At 33.1% G+C, this 18,992-nt stretch overlaps 1 protein-coding gene across 1 annotated transcript; it reads right to left on the bottom strand.

The window, feature by feature from the left end:
- Positions 1-6,053: 6,053 nt before the first annotated feature.
- On the bottom strand, positions 6,054-18,046 carry LOC149775641 (zinc finger matrin-type protein 5-like). The gene is made up of 4 exons (XM_089943598.1): positions 17,890-18,046; positions 15,918-15,980; positions 13,008-13,082; positions 6,054-6,864 (listed from the first exon to the last, which is right to left on the bottom strand). Exons 1-4 carry the CDS (start codon positions 18,014-18,016, stop codon positions 6,629-6,631), a joined length of 501 nt encoding a protein of 166 aa, XP_089799724.1. The 5' UTR covers positions 18,017-18,046; the 3' UTR covers positions 6,054-6,628.
- Between the last annotated feature and the right edge of the window lie 946 nt (positions 18,047-18,992).

Here is an 18,992-nt window from a genome sequence, read left to right on the forward strand (position 1 = left end):
ACTATGCTGAAGAGGAGATACAGCAATGGTGACTGGAAAACAAACAGTAGCAAGTGGGGAAAACAATCATACATCGGCAAGGAGTTTAAATATCAACCAAACAGATAACGCCCCTTGTATCAAAAATGTTCAGTGGCATTCAGACGTAATAACTGTAAAGGTGTATACTTTGGAAAATATAACTATGCAACAGAACATGGCATTATGAATAATGTAACTAACATTTGCTCATGAATCGTATTGGTAAAGGTGCTGACCATGTCTTCGATGCGGCATTAAAGTCAAATCATATAATCAGCTTTGCCGCCAGTGTTTGTCTGTTTGCAAGTACTATCATGCCTGTCGACAAAGATTTGCTGAATCTGTGATTGCATAAACACTAGATGCTGTTAATAAAACACCAGACACTGTTGATAACAAACCAAACACTGTTAAAAGAGCCACAGAAGAAAATGAAATAATAGGAGAATTATACTATGGATTCACATCGTTGCTCATACAATTTTAAACCGCAAAGACACTAATGATATCAATGATAAAATCAATAATGTTAATTGGAAAGATTCTTAACACATTGGAAAAAGATGATCTGATGTGTAAAATCTTTCAAAACACACATCGCATATAGTGTCCTCGCCTACTGCATCATTTAACAATGCTGTTTCAGCACTGGCATCATTTCTATATTATGGACATAAATACTTTGTCTTATGTTTAGAAATGGCTCTGATGACAACCCATTTAACTAGAGGTATATCTCTAATTGATGCAATGTGTAAAATCTTCACAATACTGAGTGAAAGCATAAACTTCTTTGCAGATTAAAAGAAACTCCTCAATGAATCACAAACGTAATTTCATTTGGAATACTACACAACTGATAATATATTCATTTTTAAATCACTTATATTTGCACAAAAATACACTTTCAAATCAGTGTAGTGAGTAGGTCTGATGGCTCATAGTAGCTCTCATGACTCTTTGCTATGAAAATCAAAACTCTACCTACCGGTACTCTGTATATTAGTAGATTAAGATATAGACACTTAACTAAAGAAAAATACTTCACAATAAAACACCTGATTATTTGAGTAATATGTTCATAATGAAAAACTCCAGCTATAATCTTAGACTCCAAAATTTGGTTGGAATACCATTACAATAAAATCTGTCTTGAGAGACCACTTTCTCCATGCGCAGATTTATTGATTATATAAAGTTATGAAATGTTATGAGAGACCACCTGTCTTGAGAGACCACTATTTTTTGGCAGAAGGGGTGGTCTTTCAAGACAGGTTCTACTGTAGGAATGACTACATGGTATGGTAAACTATTATTACTGTGGTTTATTCTTTGGTCATTAAAAAAATTATTGGGGTACTTAAGAGTTGGTTTTGCTTTCTTGTGAAATGTTTGAAGCTATTATAATAACTACCCATCCTGTTTTTTTTCCATTTCTGACAAGCCCAATCAATCCATCAAAGACTGTAACTCTTCCTGTAAGTGCGCTGTCTCACCGATATTAGGATCTGGTGGCGAGTTGTGGTGTCAACTGCTTTTACCAGCAGTCAAGTCTGATATGCAACATTGTGTTTATGGGACCAACATTAATTTTCATCTTTGTATAAAGTTTTGTATTGGTGTTGCCATTCACGAATGAACCATTTGCATTCATGCTTCTACCTAAAAGAGAACCAAGCTAATGAACGTGAAAGCAGATACTCCAGTCAACAATGGTGCAATGCATCTAAAGAAACCCTCATTAAATGAGAACTTTTTTCTTTCGGGTTACATGAATTTTCTTTTTCACTGTTTTTAAACTATGTGATAATGTTATCCTAACTGATGTTTCTGTGTCTTCGTCAATGGAATGGTTCTTTCCAACGTATTCAAATAACATTCGTATATGGTAATGATTATTTGGAAGCAATTTTTAATGTTTCTGCATCGTTGCTTTTGCTTTGCTTAATACTAACAACACAGCAAGGTATCTGACTAAAAGAGGGGGTATTTAATTTGTCCATTATAAGAGTCTTTTGATGATGAAGATGATGATGATGATGATGACAAAGCAACAAGATCTTTTGAAATAACATCTTCTCAAGATTACTTATGCAAAACCAACAAAACTTTTAAATATATGTAGCCATGTCCACTTTTTGTCAGGACAATGAATGAACTTTAACTCGGAGCTGAAATGAGAATAAGAAGTTTGCAACATACTAAATCGAGCGAGTTCTTGTTGCAACTGATCCAATAAACTTTGTAACACACCTGCTTTATACTGCATATTTTTCTTGGGCTGTCCACGTTTCTTGCAGCAAGAATACAGGAGTAGGTGTAGTTTTATGAACTTGTGTCCAATTCAGTAGCATCTGCATCAGGCTTTGAAATCAGGTTTTGCTGGCATGATTAAAAATGGAGTAGTGGTTCTTTTGATGATGATGCTTCTTTAGTTACTGCAACAAATAAATGGTTCCAGCTGAGGTTTCCGTTGGTATGTGTATTGTGGTTTCCCTCTTTTCGTCTTGTTTTCTTGGGATATGTCTGTTGTTGTAGCAACACCCTCTCTTCACCCTCCATAAAGAATTCACCCTTCATCACTCACAAAGGAATCAGGTAGTTTTGTATCTTTTCTTACATTTTGAAGTAAACTTTTTGTTCCATTTTTTTCTGATGTGAATAGTCTTAATTTTAAACCATGAGCAAAATAGTGTGTACAGGAACAGCAACACAGAGGGAGATAGCCATCAACAGAACACAATTTTCCCTTAAGGACTTAAAGGTGACAGTAATAAGATGTAAGTAGTGTATGTGTGTGTGAGATTTGAAATTTTTACATAGCTCTAACAATATTCCAATCATATCGCTACAATGTCTACAGTGTGACAGTTTATAGTGATGTCTAGCACTGGAGTATCATGCTGCAGACATGTAGCATGATGTCCCACCCACTGACATTATCCTGACACCAGGTCGACCAGTCCTAACACTAACCTCTTAATGCTGAGTACATAGTGAGGCAGGTGTTAGAACCATTGTTACAAGTCTTTGGTATGAACCCATGACTCTCATATCCAGGGTGGACTCTCTATCCAATAAGACATCGGCGCGGTCATATAAGCAGTGAAAAAATAGATAAGTTATTATTATTGAAATTGAATTGTAATCGGTTTTGGGATGAAAACATCACATAAATTAGGAAATAAGGAATACAATGAAATCTTTTATATTTCACTTTTATGATAAGAATGTGCATTTTACAAATATTTATGACACTACCATGCACTTACCCTGATGCTATCTGAACCTACTTGGGCGATAACTGTTCCTCTGTCTTTGGTTATGTTTTTCGTTTTGCAATCACATTGAGATGTCATCAAAGCAGTGAATGAAATACTCCTCCACTTGATAAATACTTCAATCTTACTCCTACATGACTTAAACTTCTGATACAAAAACACACCAAAATGCAACCGATCTTAACTGAAAATTGTTTTTTTTTTCTCCATACTGAGTCAAAATCCTTGACTTCAAAATGTTTCGACAGAGAGTGATGTACAAAAAATGGTTAATGGTTAAATGTTTGTTTCAATCTTAGGCCAATTTCATTTTCTTCCAAAAAGAGAGGATTATTGCTGTTCTTCATATCATCAATGTTGTTCCCATGCACTTGCTGATTTGGAATTTATGTACATGAACTGCACATCTCCTCAAGCACTAATAGGGTTACAAAATGCTACCGTAAAATTCAATTACAACACACAAGTTGGTGAGACCATTAATGTATCATTAAGTACTTAAGTACTGGCAGATCCAGGCCTACATTGTTTGACTGAAAAAAATGTATAACAGATTTTTTTATTTAAAAAAGAGCCCTGGACATGCCTACATATTTAACTTAGTGGGGAATGGATTATTAAAAAAAAGATTTATCAACAAATATTGTAAAGAAATCTTTGTCATTACTTTAGTCAAACTAGGCCAATATTTACAGAAATTGTATCACGCATGCTTATCTACTGTTTGGTAATCCAATCTACAAGTACACCTTTAAACACCTGTAGATATTTTAATTGCACTAGGAAATACCATCTCTATCAATACACATCAAGCAAACAACTGTGAACAGCATAAAACCCGATCTGCAGTTGGATTCTCTGCCAGCATGGCCAAATCTGTTTAGAATACTGAAATAAACAAACAATCAATGTAGGTTGATATCTGCCAATGCATTATGCAGTGGAAAATCTGAGTATACACTCTACAACTGATTGTCCGTTTTAAAAAGTTTGCTACCTTACCTTGAGAAATAACAGTTGCTTATTTATGACATAATAAAGATATGAATTTTAAGCTTTGTGAGATTTTCTTTCACAAGTTCAGAAAAGAAAATTGTTAATTCCCTTTTGAAATAAAGTAAAACAATAAATTTAAAGACCGCCTCAATATTGCATATTATTAGTTATTACATATTCAGCTGAAAAAACAACAATTACAAAACATTATTATATAATTAGGTGTGAAATATTAAACTTATTGGCAATTTATTTTATGTTGTTTCACTCCTGAATTTTCAGTTGTGAAAAAATTGTCCTTACATTTTCAAATGTGAAATTATAAGAATTTCCATCATGCCAAGTCATGTTTGATTGGTATGCCTACAGAAGTTATATCTGCAGCAACAAAAACAAGTACTTTATGAGATAGAAACTGCATTACATTTCAGACATGCAAACTAATTTTTACTCAAGAAATCTGATTCCATGTCATTCGCTTTTATATTTAATTATCGCCCCTTCCTTGACAACAGCAATAAATCCACTGTGCTGCATTGCTGAATTGGGCATGCTCCATTGGTCTGATATTATCAAAAAGTTTACCAGATGTGATAAATGTAATTTACTGTGACAGATTAGGTCATCTCAATCCTACCACTCTCTCAAGTTACTGATATTTATACGATCAGCATATGAAAGTGAGGTGAATTTACAAAAAGGGGGTGGGGTGTTACGCAGGTGCATGAGCATAATCTTCTAACCTTAATTCTGGAGCACATTTTCATTTCCTTTATAATTTAATCTCGTGTTACCAAAACTGATATTTTATAACTCGAGGCTTCACCAGTCATTAAAATATCCAATTTTTGTACCACATGATGAAAAATATCAGGTATTTATGTAGAAAAGATATCCTCTATGAATGTCATACAACAGCAATGATAAACCTGGTTTCAGCAAGGCTAAAATGAAATATTTTCCATATCTTTCATAATCCAACATCAAACATAAAATGTTCAAAAAATATGATGTAAACTGCTTATACCATCAGTTCTTATTAAATTATACAATATTTTTGGTTTTTCTCTATACAGAATGTAGTCCATTCTATTGATCAGTCTTTAAATAAATGTCATTTCAAGGAAATATTTCGTCTTCAAAATTAATATCACTATATTAAATCCTCATTAAATTTGAAGTAATTGTACCAATTTTCTGAGTTGTAGCTAATCAGATAATCAAGACAAAGATGGGGCCCTGGGTAGGTGAGTGGTCTTAAGTGCATGCCTTTACCAACCACTGCCATCTCACCTCTGTCCATGTGGGTTGAAGTCTCAGGCTCAGCTAATGTAGGTATGTGATAATGCCTGCCATTAATTTCCCATGGATCGGTGGTTCTTCACAAGGCTTTCCTGGGTTATCCTCCACATGCTTAACTGTCTGCAATGTATATTCTATCTTGTGTGGAAAAATGGTGTTAGCCCACAACAACAATAAGATATAGGCCAAAAAATAATTATATCATATCTACTTTCCTCAGATTAATAATATATTTTTGCATTTAATGTACACCATAATCATGAATTACAATGGATAATAATTTTTAATTTTGTAAGAGATAAATGAATTCTTCTTCACATATAATTCTGACATACAAAATCCTGACAAGATTGATTTTTCTCCTTCTAATGCTTGTAAATCTTCATAACTGAAACAAGCAAAACAAGAGAAAACAAGTTCGTGTAAACACAAAAAATATACAAAGACAATGAATGCTGTTCTTTTATTTGTTTTATTAGTTAAATAGAGATGGGTTGGTCTACAATCCATTTTCATTTAGCCAAAACTAGGCATCATTTGAAGCTTTTGGTAAAATTCTGATATTGATATGATAATCCATCCTGTTGACAAGCTTTTCAATATGTTCATTGTGACAGCCATCTATATTCAAGGCCAGTTCAGCAATATTTTCATTCTGAAGCAAAACATTATCTAAATTAGTCTTCTGCTGAAAGGTCAATTTCAATATCACTTTCCATTTAGAAGCAGCAGTAACAAAATTGTTAACATGGCTGCCATGGTGGCCAAAATGGATGTCAGATTAGTACCATTTTCATTTAGTACCAACAGACATCATAAGAAGCCTTCTGGTGAAACGCAATGTTGATATGACTTTCCATCTAGGAGAAGAGACAAGATTTTGAAGATGGTGGCTGTAGGGGACATCAACTTCTTCATCAACATATGAGGAGTGAAGTCCTTTTGCTACTTGACCTTGATGCATATTTCAAATTCATCTCTCACTCAGGCTGCATAACAAAACTTAGCACTAAGACTCATGTCCTGTATCATCCCCATTCCACAGGCTCAGTATTTTGAAAGTCCTCAAACTTAGGAGGAAGCAAGGATGGTGGAATATTAGGAATATTTCTTAGAGATTCAGGCAAGCTAAACTGAGGCACTTCTTCCTCTTTCACAGAGGTATCTGTCTTGCATTTCTTTGCCAACCAGTCATTAAGAGTTAACTGTTTCTTCTCTGTATCCTCCTGAGTCTTTCTTTCAGCTGCTTCATTTTCCTCTTGAACTGAAAATATTGCCAAACACCCATGGTTATTTAAATTATTGAAATTATCCCAACAATGACTTAAATCATAATACAAAGAAAACAATTTATAACAAAAATTGTTAGTAAGCTGGAGCTAACAGCAAATCCTCGTGGCATTATCTTTAAGAATGTTCCATTAATCATAGAATGCATGTCATTGTGAAAAACATTTGTTGTGTGAAATAGGTTCATCCTCAGATGGATCTACCATACATGTTTTGTATTGAAATCTATTTCTAAGTAATTATTTATATCCTGGTAAAAGGTCACAGTGATCTAGTTCTGATGTGTAAAAGCTTTCATTTTTAAAATAAATTTTAACGGAAGATTGGTATAAATAAGTAAAGACACATTAGAATTTTAGCTCACACATACTAGAAACCAACTGAAATCCTGTAAAGAAAGTCAGAGTTACCCAGTTTTTATGTGTCACATGCTCAAGAAACACCACTAAGTGCAAGTTTGGATATCAACAGAGGTAGATGTAAAAGTCTTTCAACCAAGAAAGGGTAGATGGACACATTTATTAAGAAATTTGGAATAAATGTTGTAATATTGGTCACAGTGACTAAGGTTTTCTGTCAATTCTAAGAGGGACTCAGCATTAGTTTGTTAGCAATATGTTAAAAGGTACAAAAATTACAGAAACTTTTTACCAATTTTTAATTACTCCTGAAACATAGGTCAATGTGACCCAGTTTTGTGCAAAACATGTTCATCCCAAAAAGCACAAATGGTATCCGTTTATGACAAAATGTGTAAAGGTATAGGAGAAATGCATCAGACAGGATTCATCAATTTTTCTTAAGTAATTTTGAATTAATCTTAGAATGTAGGTCACAGTGACCAAGCTTTAGTGTATGACACACTTGTATGCCTAAAATGTACCTTCACTGCAATTTTGGTGGCAACAGGTGAAGAGACATTTGAATTATAACCTAAACACAACTTTTAATCGATCTGTGATAGTCCTTAAATCAAGGTTACAGTGATCCAATTTGGTGGATGATGCATACTCATCCCAATATGTACCACTCTGCAAGTGTGATGCCCATTAACAGTTCACCATGTCAATCAAGCTTCCTTAGCACCTCATTACCTCTCTATCAATACAACAGCCATGAGCTGTTGCACAGTCTTACAGTGTGAAAACTGGTGAGGTCACATGAAGTGGAAGCATAAGAGAATATGCACACCCAACACAAAAACTGCCCTTCCATTCTAAAGACCTTTCCATTATGGTTTTAATGGTAATGCCATGTTCATACTGCCATTATGCTACTAATATTGCCCAGTGCTCAGTATTAAATAAAAACATATTTACTGTAAATGTCATATATTTGTACAAGTATTTCAGTCAACCATGGATCACTGTGAAGCAATATTTGGTGAAATGGGTACCCTAATGTTCATTGCTATTACCATTCTTGGACCTTTTCCTGTATACTCCCATCTGATTAGTCATTTGTCTTTTTTTAACCAGAGAAAATAATTCCTGAATGATTTTTCTTTTCTTCAATTGTTATATAATGGTCCTAAAGTTTGAATATTTTAGTTAAATTATCAAATTTAGTTTGTGTAGGTAAAATTTTGGCCACTAATTATTTCAATCATTTGTGAATATTTCATGTTAGTAGACACATGAATGAATATATATCCACACAAATGAATCAATTAAACAATTAATTACAGAAATACTTACACTAATTATTTCAATCCATCAATACAATTTTCTTCAGTACACTCTGTGTCAAACTTTTTAATGAACAGACGGCTTTGTTGCCTAAAAAAATTTAGTTTATTCATAATTTTTTTGCAATAATGCACAGAAATTTTGCTGCAAAAGGAAAGAAAAATACTCCCATTTTCATCATGACTAAATTTAAGTATGTTTCAACACGGCCATTTTAGTTATGCCTTCCATTTCATTGCAAATTGTTTATCACAACAACAAAAAAAGCAATAAAAAATTGAAAGAATGGTAAACGATTTGTTCTCTCACCTATCCAATGATGGAGATGACTCCATAGTAACAAATAGTACAGAACTCTTCTGACAATAGTATGAGTACAATGATTGGTCAACATGCACATCTTCTGATGATGACCATAATATGTACAGTTTCACACAAATACACTAAAAAGGCCCAAGTTGTTGCATTCACCAAGTTGACCTGCATTCATTGAGCTTCAAGTAAAAAAGGGCAATAACTCTTACAAAAGAAACATAAAGATTTTGTCAATATGTGCATCTTTACTTGAGGACCATAATATGTACCAGGTTTGAGGGCAATCCACCCACCCACCCTGAGAGAAAAAATATTGCAGATTTACGGGGGGGGGGGGGGGGAGCAATTTTAATTATGTAATACCTACCTGTATTATTAAATTGCTTTCACTTTTTCTGGCACTAGTTCCTTGTCCAAGGCAAATTTGCCATGAACATTTGTCTGCATTATTTATATCTTGATTGTGAACAAATGCATCCAGAAAGTTTAGTGCTGGTTGAAAGTGGTATAGGCAAACAAGCTGCATTGTTAAGAAAGATTTTATGATAAAGTTTCAATGTTTTCTTTAGCATGGAAAGATTTCTGATTGCATATTTCTAGTGTTTTTTGGTTTGTTTTTAAAGCTAAGTCAGTCTGTTAAATGTGTACATTTATGCTGTTGGTGATAAGTGTAAATAGTACTGGCTGTAAATTATATAATTACTTTAATTTCTATAAAATATGAGCAAGTTCACAAACTGTAGCAAATGTCATGATACTTGTATTAACAAAATCAATTGATTAAAACCCAACAAGTCATTGCTAGAAATGCATCTACAACCATGACCCATATTTTAATGATGTATGGAAACAGCTGGCTGGATAGAGTTCTAAAATCAAGATTGCCTTTAACAGAATATATCGCCAAAATTAGTCTATATATATATATATATATATATATATATATATATATATATATATATATATATATATATATATATATATAATTATTATCTTACTAATTCAGAAAATCTGAAACATAATTCATATATTCCTTTAAAAATATTTGAACCACTCTTGACATTGCAATACCAAATAATGCAACAACTGCCCTAAATATACAAATAAGACTAATCACTTAGACTGGTTCAGAAGTTTAATTATGAAATACTATTATCTGTAATGCTGCTATAGGTATGAAGACTGACCATGTCCAATAATAGGTTATCAAGAGATAATCTGCCTGCCATTGAATAAAATTCAGCTGACAAGAACTTGTGAAGCCTGTAGGTCTTTGATGTTCACCACTTTCTCAAAGATAAATGTCAACAAAGTTTCAGCTTACTGGAAATGGGAAAACAAATATAATAACTCACACAGGTATTTCAACTCATATCACAAAATTCACTTTGCTATGAATGTAAACTGCCTGCTGACAAGATCTTCAGTTGATCAATTGAAACTGAATATTCAAAGCAGTTTTACAGTCTGATGTTTACCTATTCAATCACACATTTCCCAGTATAGGAAAAACATTCCCAAGTTATTGTTAAAATTTGAATGTTTTATTTTTTATCAGCTTTAAAAAAAGAATTGGTACCTAGAAACGTTGTACTATACCCAGAAACATTGTACTACTGAAATATATCACAAATGCTGAAGATCAGCTGTCCAGAAAATTGGAGGATAAAAATATTTGGATTAATAATGGTACTTTCTCTTTATCTTAATCTCATACTCACTTAGCAAACCGAAGTCTTTATTTCAAATTAATTTTAGTAAGTCAAAAGTTTTGTGATTTTTTAGACATCATATAAAATGGGGGCCCCAAGTGCCCCAGTGGTCTAAAGCGCTCTCCATTACGGATCACTGCCATTTCACCTCTGTCTGCGTGGGTTCAAGTCTAGGATTCAGCCAATGTGGGTGTGTGAGAAAGCTTGCCAGTAGCTTCTCATGGGTCGGTGGTTCTTTCCGGGTTTTCCCGGGTTCTTCTTCCACCATTAATACTGGCCGCCATGTATAGCCGCATGCTGAAAAATGGTGTTAAACCCTACAACAACAACAACAACAATCATGTAAAATGGCGGCAAATTCATGAACCCTTGCAGCTTGGAACCCTATCCCTCCTATTTTCAAGATTATTAATGTTTACACTACCTTTATCATGATTTTGGGAACATATAGTTATTAACATTCAAAGAAAATGATCAGATATTTAATTTTTTGAGCTATAAGAGTCAAATTGAATAGAATGCACCATTAACCTGATGTCAATATATCTTGCATAAAACAAGGGAAACAATCCAATTTTCAGGATATATTTACCATCTCAAACTTTGTCATCTTTTGCTAAGTTTAGTAAAGAGAATTCTGGAATAATGGGAAAGTTTGCAAATTACCCATATATTTTCTTAAATAAACACTACATTACATACTGATTAATGACTTGGCCTGAAAATATTAAAACTTAAATGTAATGAATCAATATGAAAGTTACGACCATAAAAATGTAATTTGTTTCCCTGATTAGTTAAAGTCTTTTGGTTTTTGCATTATCTTCAGCCTGAAAGTTATTTGTTCTGTTTTATGTTATTTTATTTTTAATTTATACCATTGGGTGAAAACGTTTTCATATTATCTCATGTACTGTCATTATCCCACCTTTGCTGATTCCAAATGCACCTTGATGGACATTGTTATTAACTTTATAAACTTTCAAACGTTACTTTTCTTTTAATTTATATACATTACATATAGTTGACACTTTTCTGGCTAAGTATCATAAAAAGACTGATTTTGATCTCAAAAGATAAAAACAGATATGCAGACAGAAAAGAATATCAATTTAAAGGAATGCACTGATTATAGTCATCTAAATAGACATGTATATAATTTTCCCTCTATGCACTGATTTTACAAAATCATCATTACCATCATCATCGATTCTTAAAATCTTCAAAAAGATATTGATTATATATTGGACCTATTAAACAACAGCAAATAAATGTGACCCTTATTATCTCCCTTACATTCTAAGCACAGCTGTCAAACTATGTGACTCATGTGATCAGGAAGAGTCAAAACAAGCACTAAAATCAGATGATGTGAAGGTGTGACACTTCAGAATGGAGAACTATCACTCTTCTATGTGATTTTGTGGTACTAAGGGAAGAATAAAAAAAGATTTAAAGTAGTAAGTGTATGAAATTAAATCCAATTTTTCTTAACAATCTGCTTTGGAGAGGATTTCTTCTACCATAAAGAAACAATATTAGAAATGGGGAGTATATTAACACAATTCATTATTTTATAGCAAAAGAAGTCCCAATTAAGGATAGAAAAGTATCTATAAAACTTGTGCAAACTGTTGACTGCAATGTTCTTTAACTCTTCCTACACCACTCAAACCAGAAACTTGGGTCAATGATTGTCTTATGGGGGCATATTGTTGGATCACACCCAATGTTTTACGTAAATTTCAGACAACTTCTGTGTTGTGTGCTGAATATGTCTGACAATTGACATATGTGATGCCCAAGTGTTAAAATTTATCAGACTATGACCCATGGCATCTATCCCGGTCCAAAAGAACTTACCTCATGGGTTAAACAATATAAACAACTGTGATTCCCACCCTATAACCATAAATACACTTACAACAGCAAGAAAAGAAATTATACACATGGTACAACTAATAATGGGCCTTGTTGTACATCCCGACACCCATGGGTTTAGCTCCTGGGTCATAAAGTTTTAAAGTTTTTATTTATTACTGTCATACTGGTTTTATATTTTGATTAATCTGTCACACCTATGTTCAGCAGTTTTACATATTTTGCATCTCTACTCATCAGCCATCAGGCAGTTTTATTTACCCTTAAATACCCCTCCACAATAATATTTGATATTTTGACCACCATTTTACATAGGACAGCAAATTGTTTGGAATAATGCTTATAACGAAGGACAGTGTGTTTGGAGTTCCTTTTTAAATTGTACCAATAAAATATATGTAGATTTATCTGAACTTACCCTTAACCACGCAAAAGACACAGAAATGTACAATACTATACAGCATGCAAATATTGAAGTTTTAAATGTTTTTCTTTTCATTTTGTCATACCCATCAACTTACTCTTTTTCAATAGTTCTTGGCGTTTTTCTTCTGTCATGTGAGAGAAACGACAGCCTTCCCCATAGTCACATGACCCTTAAAAAAATAACAATACGAAGGCATACAATATACATGTATATCAGAATATATTGGTCTAAAAAAATTCAAGAAATTTAATATTTTAGTAAATTTAAAAATTGCAAACTTAAAATATGTAATAAGTATTAACATTTTATTCCATATACTTGAACATTTCTAAAAAATAATCACTTTAAAGTTTTTCACCTGATGAAGCTTTGATGAAACTAGAAAACATGTTTTTATGTTCTAGTTCTAACAGAAATAAAAAGCAAATTAAAAAGCTTAACTTTGCACTTAAGATATCCCAATTTAACCTCCTCTAACAAAAATAAACACTTACAATTTGAACTCAGTTTTGACAAATTCTTGTATTGTCAGAAAGGAAATAGCACTATCACTAACTCAATTAACAAACTTTAAAACAAATCTACAAATTCTCTATGGAGACATAAAAGTTACATACCTGGGATGCAATTATTATGGCATTGTATGTGCTTACTATGCTCAAGGGGGTGTTTATTCGAATAAGACAGAAAAATCTGCACAAAATATTTCAGAATTTAGCCTCATTTCAAAGTAAACACCAGTTCTGCAGGACATGCCAAAAATTCTGTAATTCCTAAAAACACTTAAAAGTGAAAACCAGAAGACAGAAGCCCCATATAACCTCTGACTTTTGAAGCTCTTAAATTCATCAAGAGCTGGCTTGATCATAATGGTGGATATAGTGTCAATGCATAAATACCTGGTTTGATCACAATGGTGGATACAGTGTCAATTCATGAGTAACAGGCTTGATCATAATGGCTACTACAGTGTCAATTCATGAATAGCAGGCTTGATCAATAATGGTAGATACAGTGTCAATTCATGAAATGCAGGCTTGACCATAATGGTGGATACAGTGTAAATTCATGAATAGCAGGCTTGATCAATAATGGTAGTTACAGTGTTAATTCATCCACCAATTCAGCATTTTTCAAGTGAGTTTCAGCTAAAACAATTTTTCTGTTTCAGAATAAGAAAGTACGTAAGTAAAATCTTGACAAGATAGAGGGACAGTTGTTGGAGAAAAGTGTTTCTCCAATACCACAATACTGATAAAATATATTGGGTTTCTTACAAAATGTACATTTTACTTTTTTATAAGAACCATACTCAACGAAATCTGGTGGCACCCTATAGAAATCACACCTGTCCATCTAGCTCTAAACAATTTGGTTTCCACATGGTTACTTTATATTGAGAAGGCCTCAAACAGATTCAATTTCAAGCCTTTTTGCTTCATCCTTATGAGGAGTTATGATCCCTAATTTTCCATCCCCCTCCTCATTTCATTTCTGCAGCATAGCTTGATCAAGCCTTACTGTATGCTTTATGAGACCTTTCATGATGTCAATTTCCAGCATTCCATTATATAATTTACACAAGTTATGACACCATACTATTGACCATGGATTCTACAGCATCACTTTTACCAAGGATTGTTGGATTCCATCCAAATTTGGTTGCTGCAGAGCTTTATCCTGAGGAAATGTTGAAAGAGTTTGATTTTATGCATTCCACTATTATCACTGATGGGAATGAAGGCCCCCAGTTATCCGTCCTCTGGACTGGTTTCTATGGCAACACTTTACCAGGGTTTATTGGAAAATAATCAAATCTTGCATGGGCTTTATGATGATGATCCTTGGATGAGTTTCCACGACTCCATGATGTCATTTACCCAAGTTATGCCCTGGATTGTCTGTCCTCCTGGCTCCGCTTTCAGCAGCATAACTTTACCATGGTTTTCAGAATTGGTATGGCGCTTTATTTATGAGACCATAAAAAAATCTCCAACAATCCATGGCATTACTTAAAGAAGCTATCTAACCACCCATCCAAAAAAAATTGCTTGTCAAACTGACTTTGATTTCTGCTGCATTCGGATAGCACTATACATGGGGTAAATGTTTAACAAAGAGACAGCCATGCTTCATTTTAAATTTTGCTCCTTGTTTACTTTTGGTGGTTTGAAGAGTGTATCCAGTGGCAGAGCAAGAAACTGTTCCACCCTACCCTGCCACCAAGAAAAAATTATGGGGTCCATTCACAATGAAAAAGTTTTTTTGATGGGAATTGTGGGCTCCCAATGGTCCTGGCCAATCTCCCCTCCTTGCAGTTACAATGGTTGCTGGAGCAGTTTCAAAGACACTGAATCCATGATTTCATATTGTATTCACTGATGTGATTATAAAGAGGTGAATTACTAAATGATTAACTTTGCCAAATCCATCTTCTTCTTGATCCAGTTTCTCAATTCTCTGCCATATTTGAAAATGCATACATGTCAATGGCTATGGAGTAATGATGGTGGTATCTATGGCAAAAAGGTACATCATTAACTCAAGCTGAAGCAAAAATCTAGTGCTGTCTATACTCGCTTAAAAGTCGAGTCAAATTGCAAAAACAAAGATCCTTTCAGATTTTACAATTAAAAAAATATCAAACCTTGTTTTTGTTTTAAGCAATCATGATAACTGCATGTTCCAACCTGGGCATATTCTATTATGCTTGTACCTTGATAGTAATGGAGGGTTCTCCCTCTCCTCTGACCTTAGAGTCCATCTCTATACTTCATTTTTATGATCACTCAAGCGCTGTATTAAATTTCTTTTACATTCCTTTTGTCCCCTCTTTATCTGCATTTACCACAAAATGGTTTAAGTTCTTAACTGTGTCATAAGCAAAACATCCCTTTCTGCCCAATTGTCATCAAAAAGTTCTCATGTAAAAGGTACACTCCTACCCAACCCAAGATGGATCACAGTAAAATATGTAACATATCTTATGCACTATTATGCCTACCAGTGTTGTAAAATCTTTTGCATGGCATTTTTGTTGCATCTTCTGCCAAAATTGTGTCAGGATCTGAAAGAAAAGTAGGAAGATATTTTCATATCCAGTGATAATATCAAATATTTTTCACCATGAGATGATCTAAAATGGAACATTTAATTTAGTGGTAAACCAAAAGTTAAAATGTATTGGTATTTTTTTGTACCACAATACAAGATATATCCATTATTTACTCAGAATTTTTTTATATCTTAAAATATCCTTAATCGATGCTTAAAAGATCACACTCACTCCTCAGCTCAACCCATCCCCCCTCTCATAACTTTACCTCAAATTCAAAATTGTATTCATATGTAGATTACTATAAGAAATTTACAAAAACAGTACACTTAGGATAACCTAATCCAGGGGACTCAAACTAGAATCACTTTTAAGACGATAGACTGGTTCTGTGGATCAAATATCCCATAACATGTCTTAACACAAAAAATGGCACATTTTTGTGAAAGATAAAAATGACAATGGAATTATTTTCTTGCTTAAGATATTCGACTTGCTGTTTACCCACTGTACTCTATTGGTTATGAGTTTAGCATGCTAACCAAATAAAGATGATTCATCCCATGTATAAACAGGATACATGAAGAGATTTTGTAAATATTAAACTTAATAAACCTTAACCAGACACATGCATATTTTATGACTTTGGTCTTAACCTCTAGGTAACTGAGGTGAATGAACATGTACAAAAATTACTGCACTCACTTCATAATGATTCATCCATGTCCCAAGTCTAGTACTACATGTAAGACCTCGACACTGATATTTATATTTTGGGCATCAGGTCTCACTGCCTAATGGCACTGTGCAGTGTGTTTTGATGTCGACTAACATCACAACGAAGTCAAAGTTTCAGAAATATCTCACACAACTGGCAACTAAAATAATGACACTTTTCTACAATGTAAAGTCATGTTTTAGTCAGACTTTTTTTACTCTGATGTCTTTCTCTAATAAATTCAAATTGTCACAAAAGAAATGGACCTGTTTTCAAGTTTCATTGGCCTACATTTCAGTTGGCTGGAAAGCAAAGAAAGCCAGTAATGCTGAAATTGGGTTCAGTTGAAATATTATTCTTTAATTAAATGAATAAAAATATATATTGCCTAATGGAATGCTAAGCAACATTTCAGAAATATATCCCCCATATCAATCTACTTGAACGTACTTAGGCGTACCTAGATTACCATTGCATTTCAACAAATTCTAATGCACGTCAACCGAAGATGAAAATGCGTCCATTTGCTCGTCAGATTTTGATTCCACCAGGATAAAAACACCACAGTAAGTATATTAATTATATATCAACTTGTGGAAGAGTGTTGATATGGACTGCCAAGTGTGAGATATTCCTAAAACTCTGACTACTCGCTCTGATGTCAACCAACATCTGAACATGCTATACAAGCCCTTTATTTGTGTAGTAAGGCATAGCCCTAAAAAAAAAATTAATGTACTATGTCTTACATTGTAGAACTAGCCCCAAGTCCATTCCCACCACTAGTCGTACAATGTAACTCTAGTATTTACGTGTTGCCCCACGAAACATAAATATCAGGGTCGATGTCTTACATTGTAAGACTACACAACCCCATGTCCTACAACGTAAGACGTATCACATGATATTTTTGTTTTGCTGCTACAAACATAAATGACGTGATACATCTCACATTGTAGTTTTTTCCACCCCCGGAAAAAGAGGGGTCGGTCACCTTGTTACAACTCAAATTTCTTTCCAAATCTTCATTTTCTTCTGGTTACGAAGTTAGTAACATCATTATAAACTATACATTATAAATTATTATATTACTATACACTATCAACAAGAAAAACAATACGATAACGATAACGAGGACTCGAAATCATGTTGGCATTGAAACTATAGGTTACACGTAAAACACTCAGAAATAATTCCTATAACCTCTGAAAGAATCATAGTGCAGCTTTCTCATTTTATTATGAATAACTCCTCGTAAATGATTTTTTCGGTTCACTGGATTGTCAGCAAATGATTTGTCGCAGTAATCGCAATAATATCGTTTTCCCATGTTGCAGCCCTTAAAATTTAAACGTTAAAAGAACGGAGAACCAGACAAGACAACTAAAATACACATATATAATGCAAATAACATCGGTAGCGGGCGATTTGTTTTACAGAAGTGTCGATTATAATAAACAGCCAGAGAAACAAAAATTATATGATGCAAACGCATATAAAAATACAACAGATAAACTTTTTGCAAGTTTTATTATTATTATCATTATTATTATTATTATTATTATTATTATTATTATTATTATTATTTAGCAAATGTTTCAAACGTGTATACACCAAAATTGACTTATGTATTACTATCCATAAATTACTATATAGCCGAACACAACAAGGGGTCGTTTAAAATTATGAAAGATATAAAGAAACAGAAAATAAACGTTTAATTATATTTAATTACTTTCCTTGAATTAGCAATATATTCATTATATTGATACATTAAATAAATTAATAACTCAAATAAACAAAAGACGAAAAAATAAATGAAAAGGTCCCGCTAGGAAAAGTTCATTGAGAATACGAAATCTTCTTGGGATTTTTACTTCATTTTTTTACGAAGAATAATAAATAAGCAAATAAAATTAATGTTTCATAATTATACACACATATTGTCTGCTAACTAAAGTATTTATTTATTTTATTTCATTAAATAAATATCATTAGCACCAATCTGCCTCAATATTAATACAACATAAATGATAAATGGTTGCCACTGAAAATTTATGAAACGCTTCATTTAGGATTACAAAGAGGTTATGGGAATTTCAGTAATTAAGGTCTTATTTGACCGTTAGTGCCTAGTCAAATCAAAGACTCAAAGAAAGACATGTGCTAAATGATTTTGCATAATGTTTAAACTTTATCGGACAATATAGAACTGATTTCAGACACAATGATCATTCCCATCACAGGTCATTAGTTCAAGAAATAATAATAATAATAATAATAATAATAATAATAATAATAATAAT

This window comes from Sinohyriopsis cumingii, chromosome 19 (genome assembly GCF_028554795.1).
Source record: "Sinohyriopsis cumingii isolate HCF-2022 chromosome 19, ASM2855479v2, whole genome shotgun sequence".
Classification (NCBI taxonomy): Eukaryota; Metazoa; Mollusca; class Bivalvia; order Unionida; family Unionidae; genus Sinohyriopsis; species Sinohyriopsis cumingii.

Coding starts and splice junctions, on each gene's coding strand:
- LOC149775641 (XM_089943598.1), bottom strand. CDS start 18,016: ATGGGAAAACGATATTATTGCGATTACTGCGACAAATCATTTGCTGAC. Junction 15,981..17,889: donor GCACTATGATTCTTTCAGAG/GTTATAGGAATT, acceptor CTTTTCTTTCAG/ATCCTGACACAATTTTGGCA. Junction 6,865..13,007: donor CCAAGAACTATTGAAAAAGA/GTAAGTTGATGG, acceptor CAATATTTTCAG/TTCAAGAGGAAAATGAAGCA.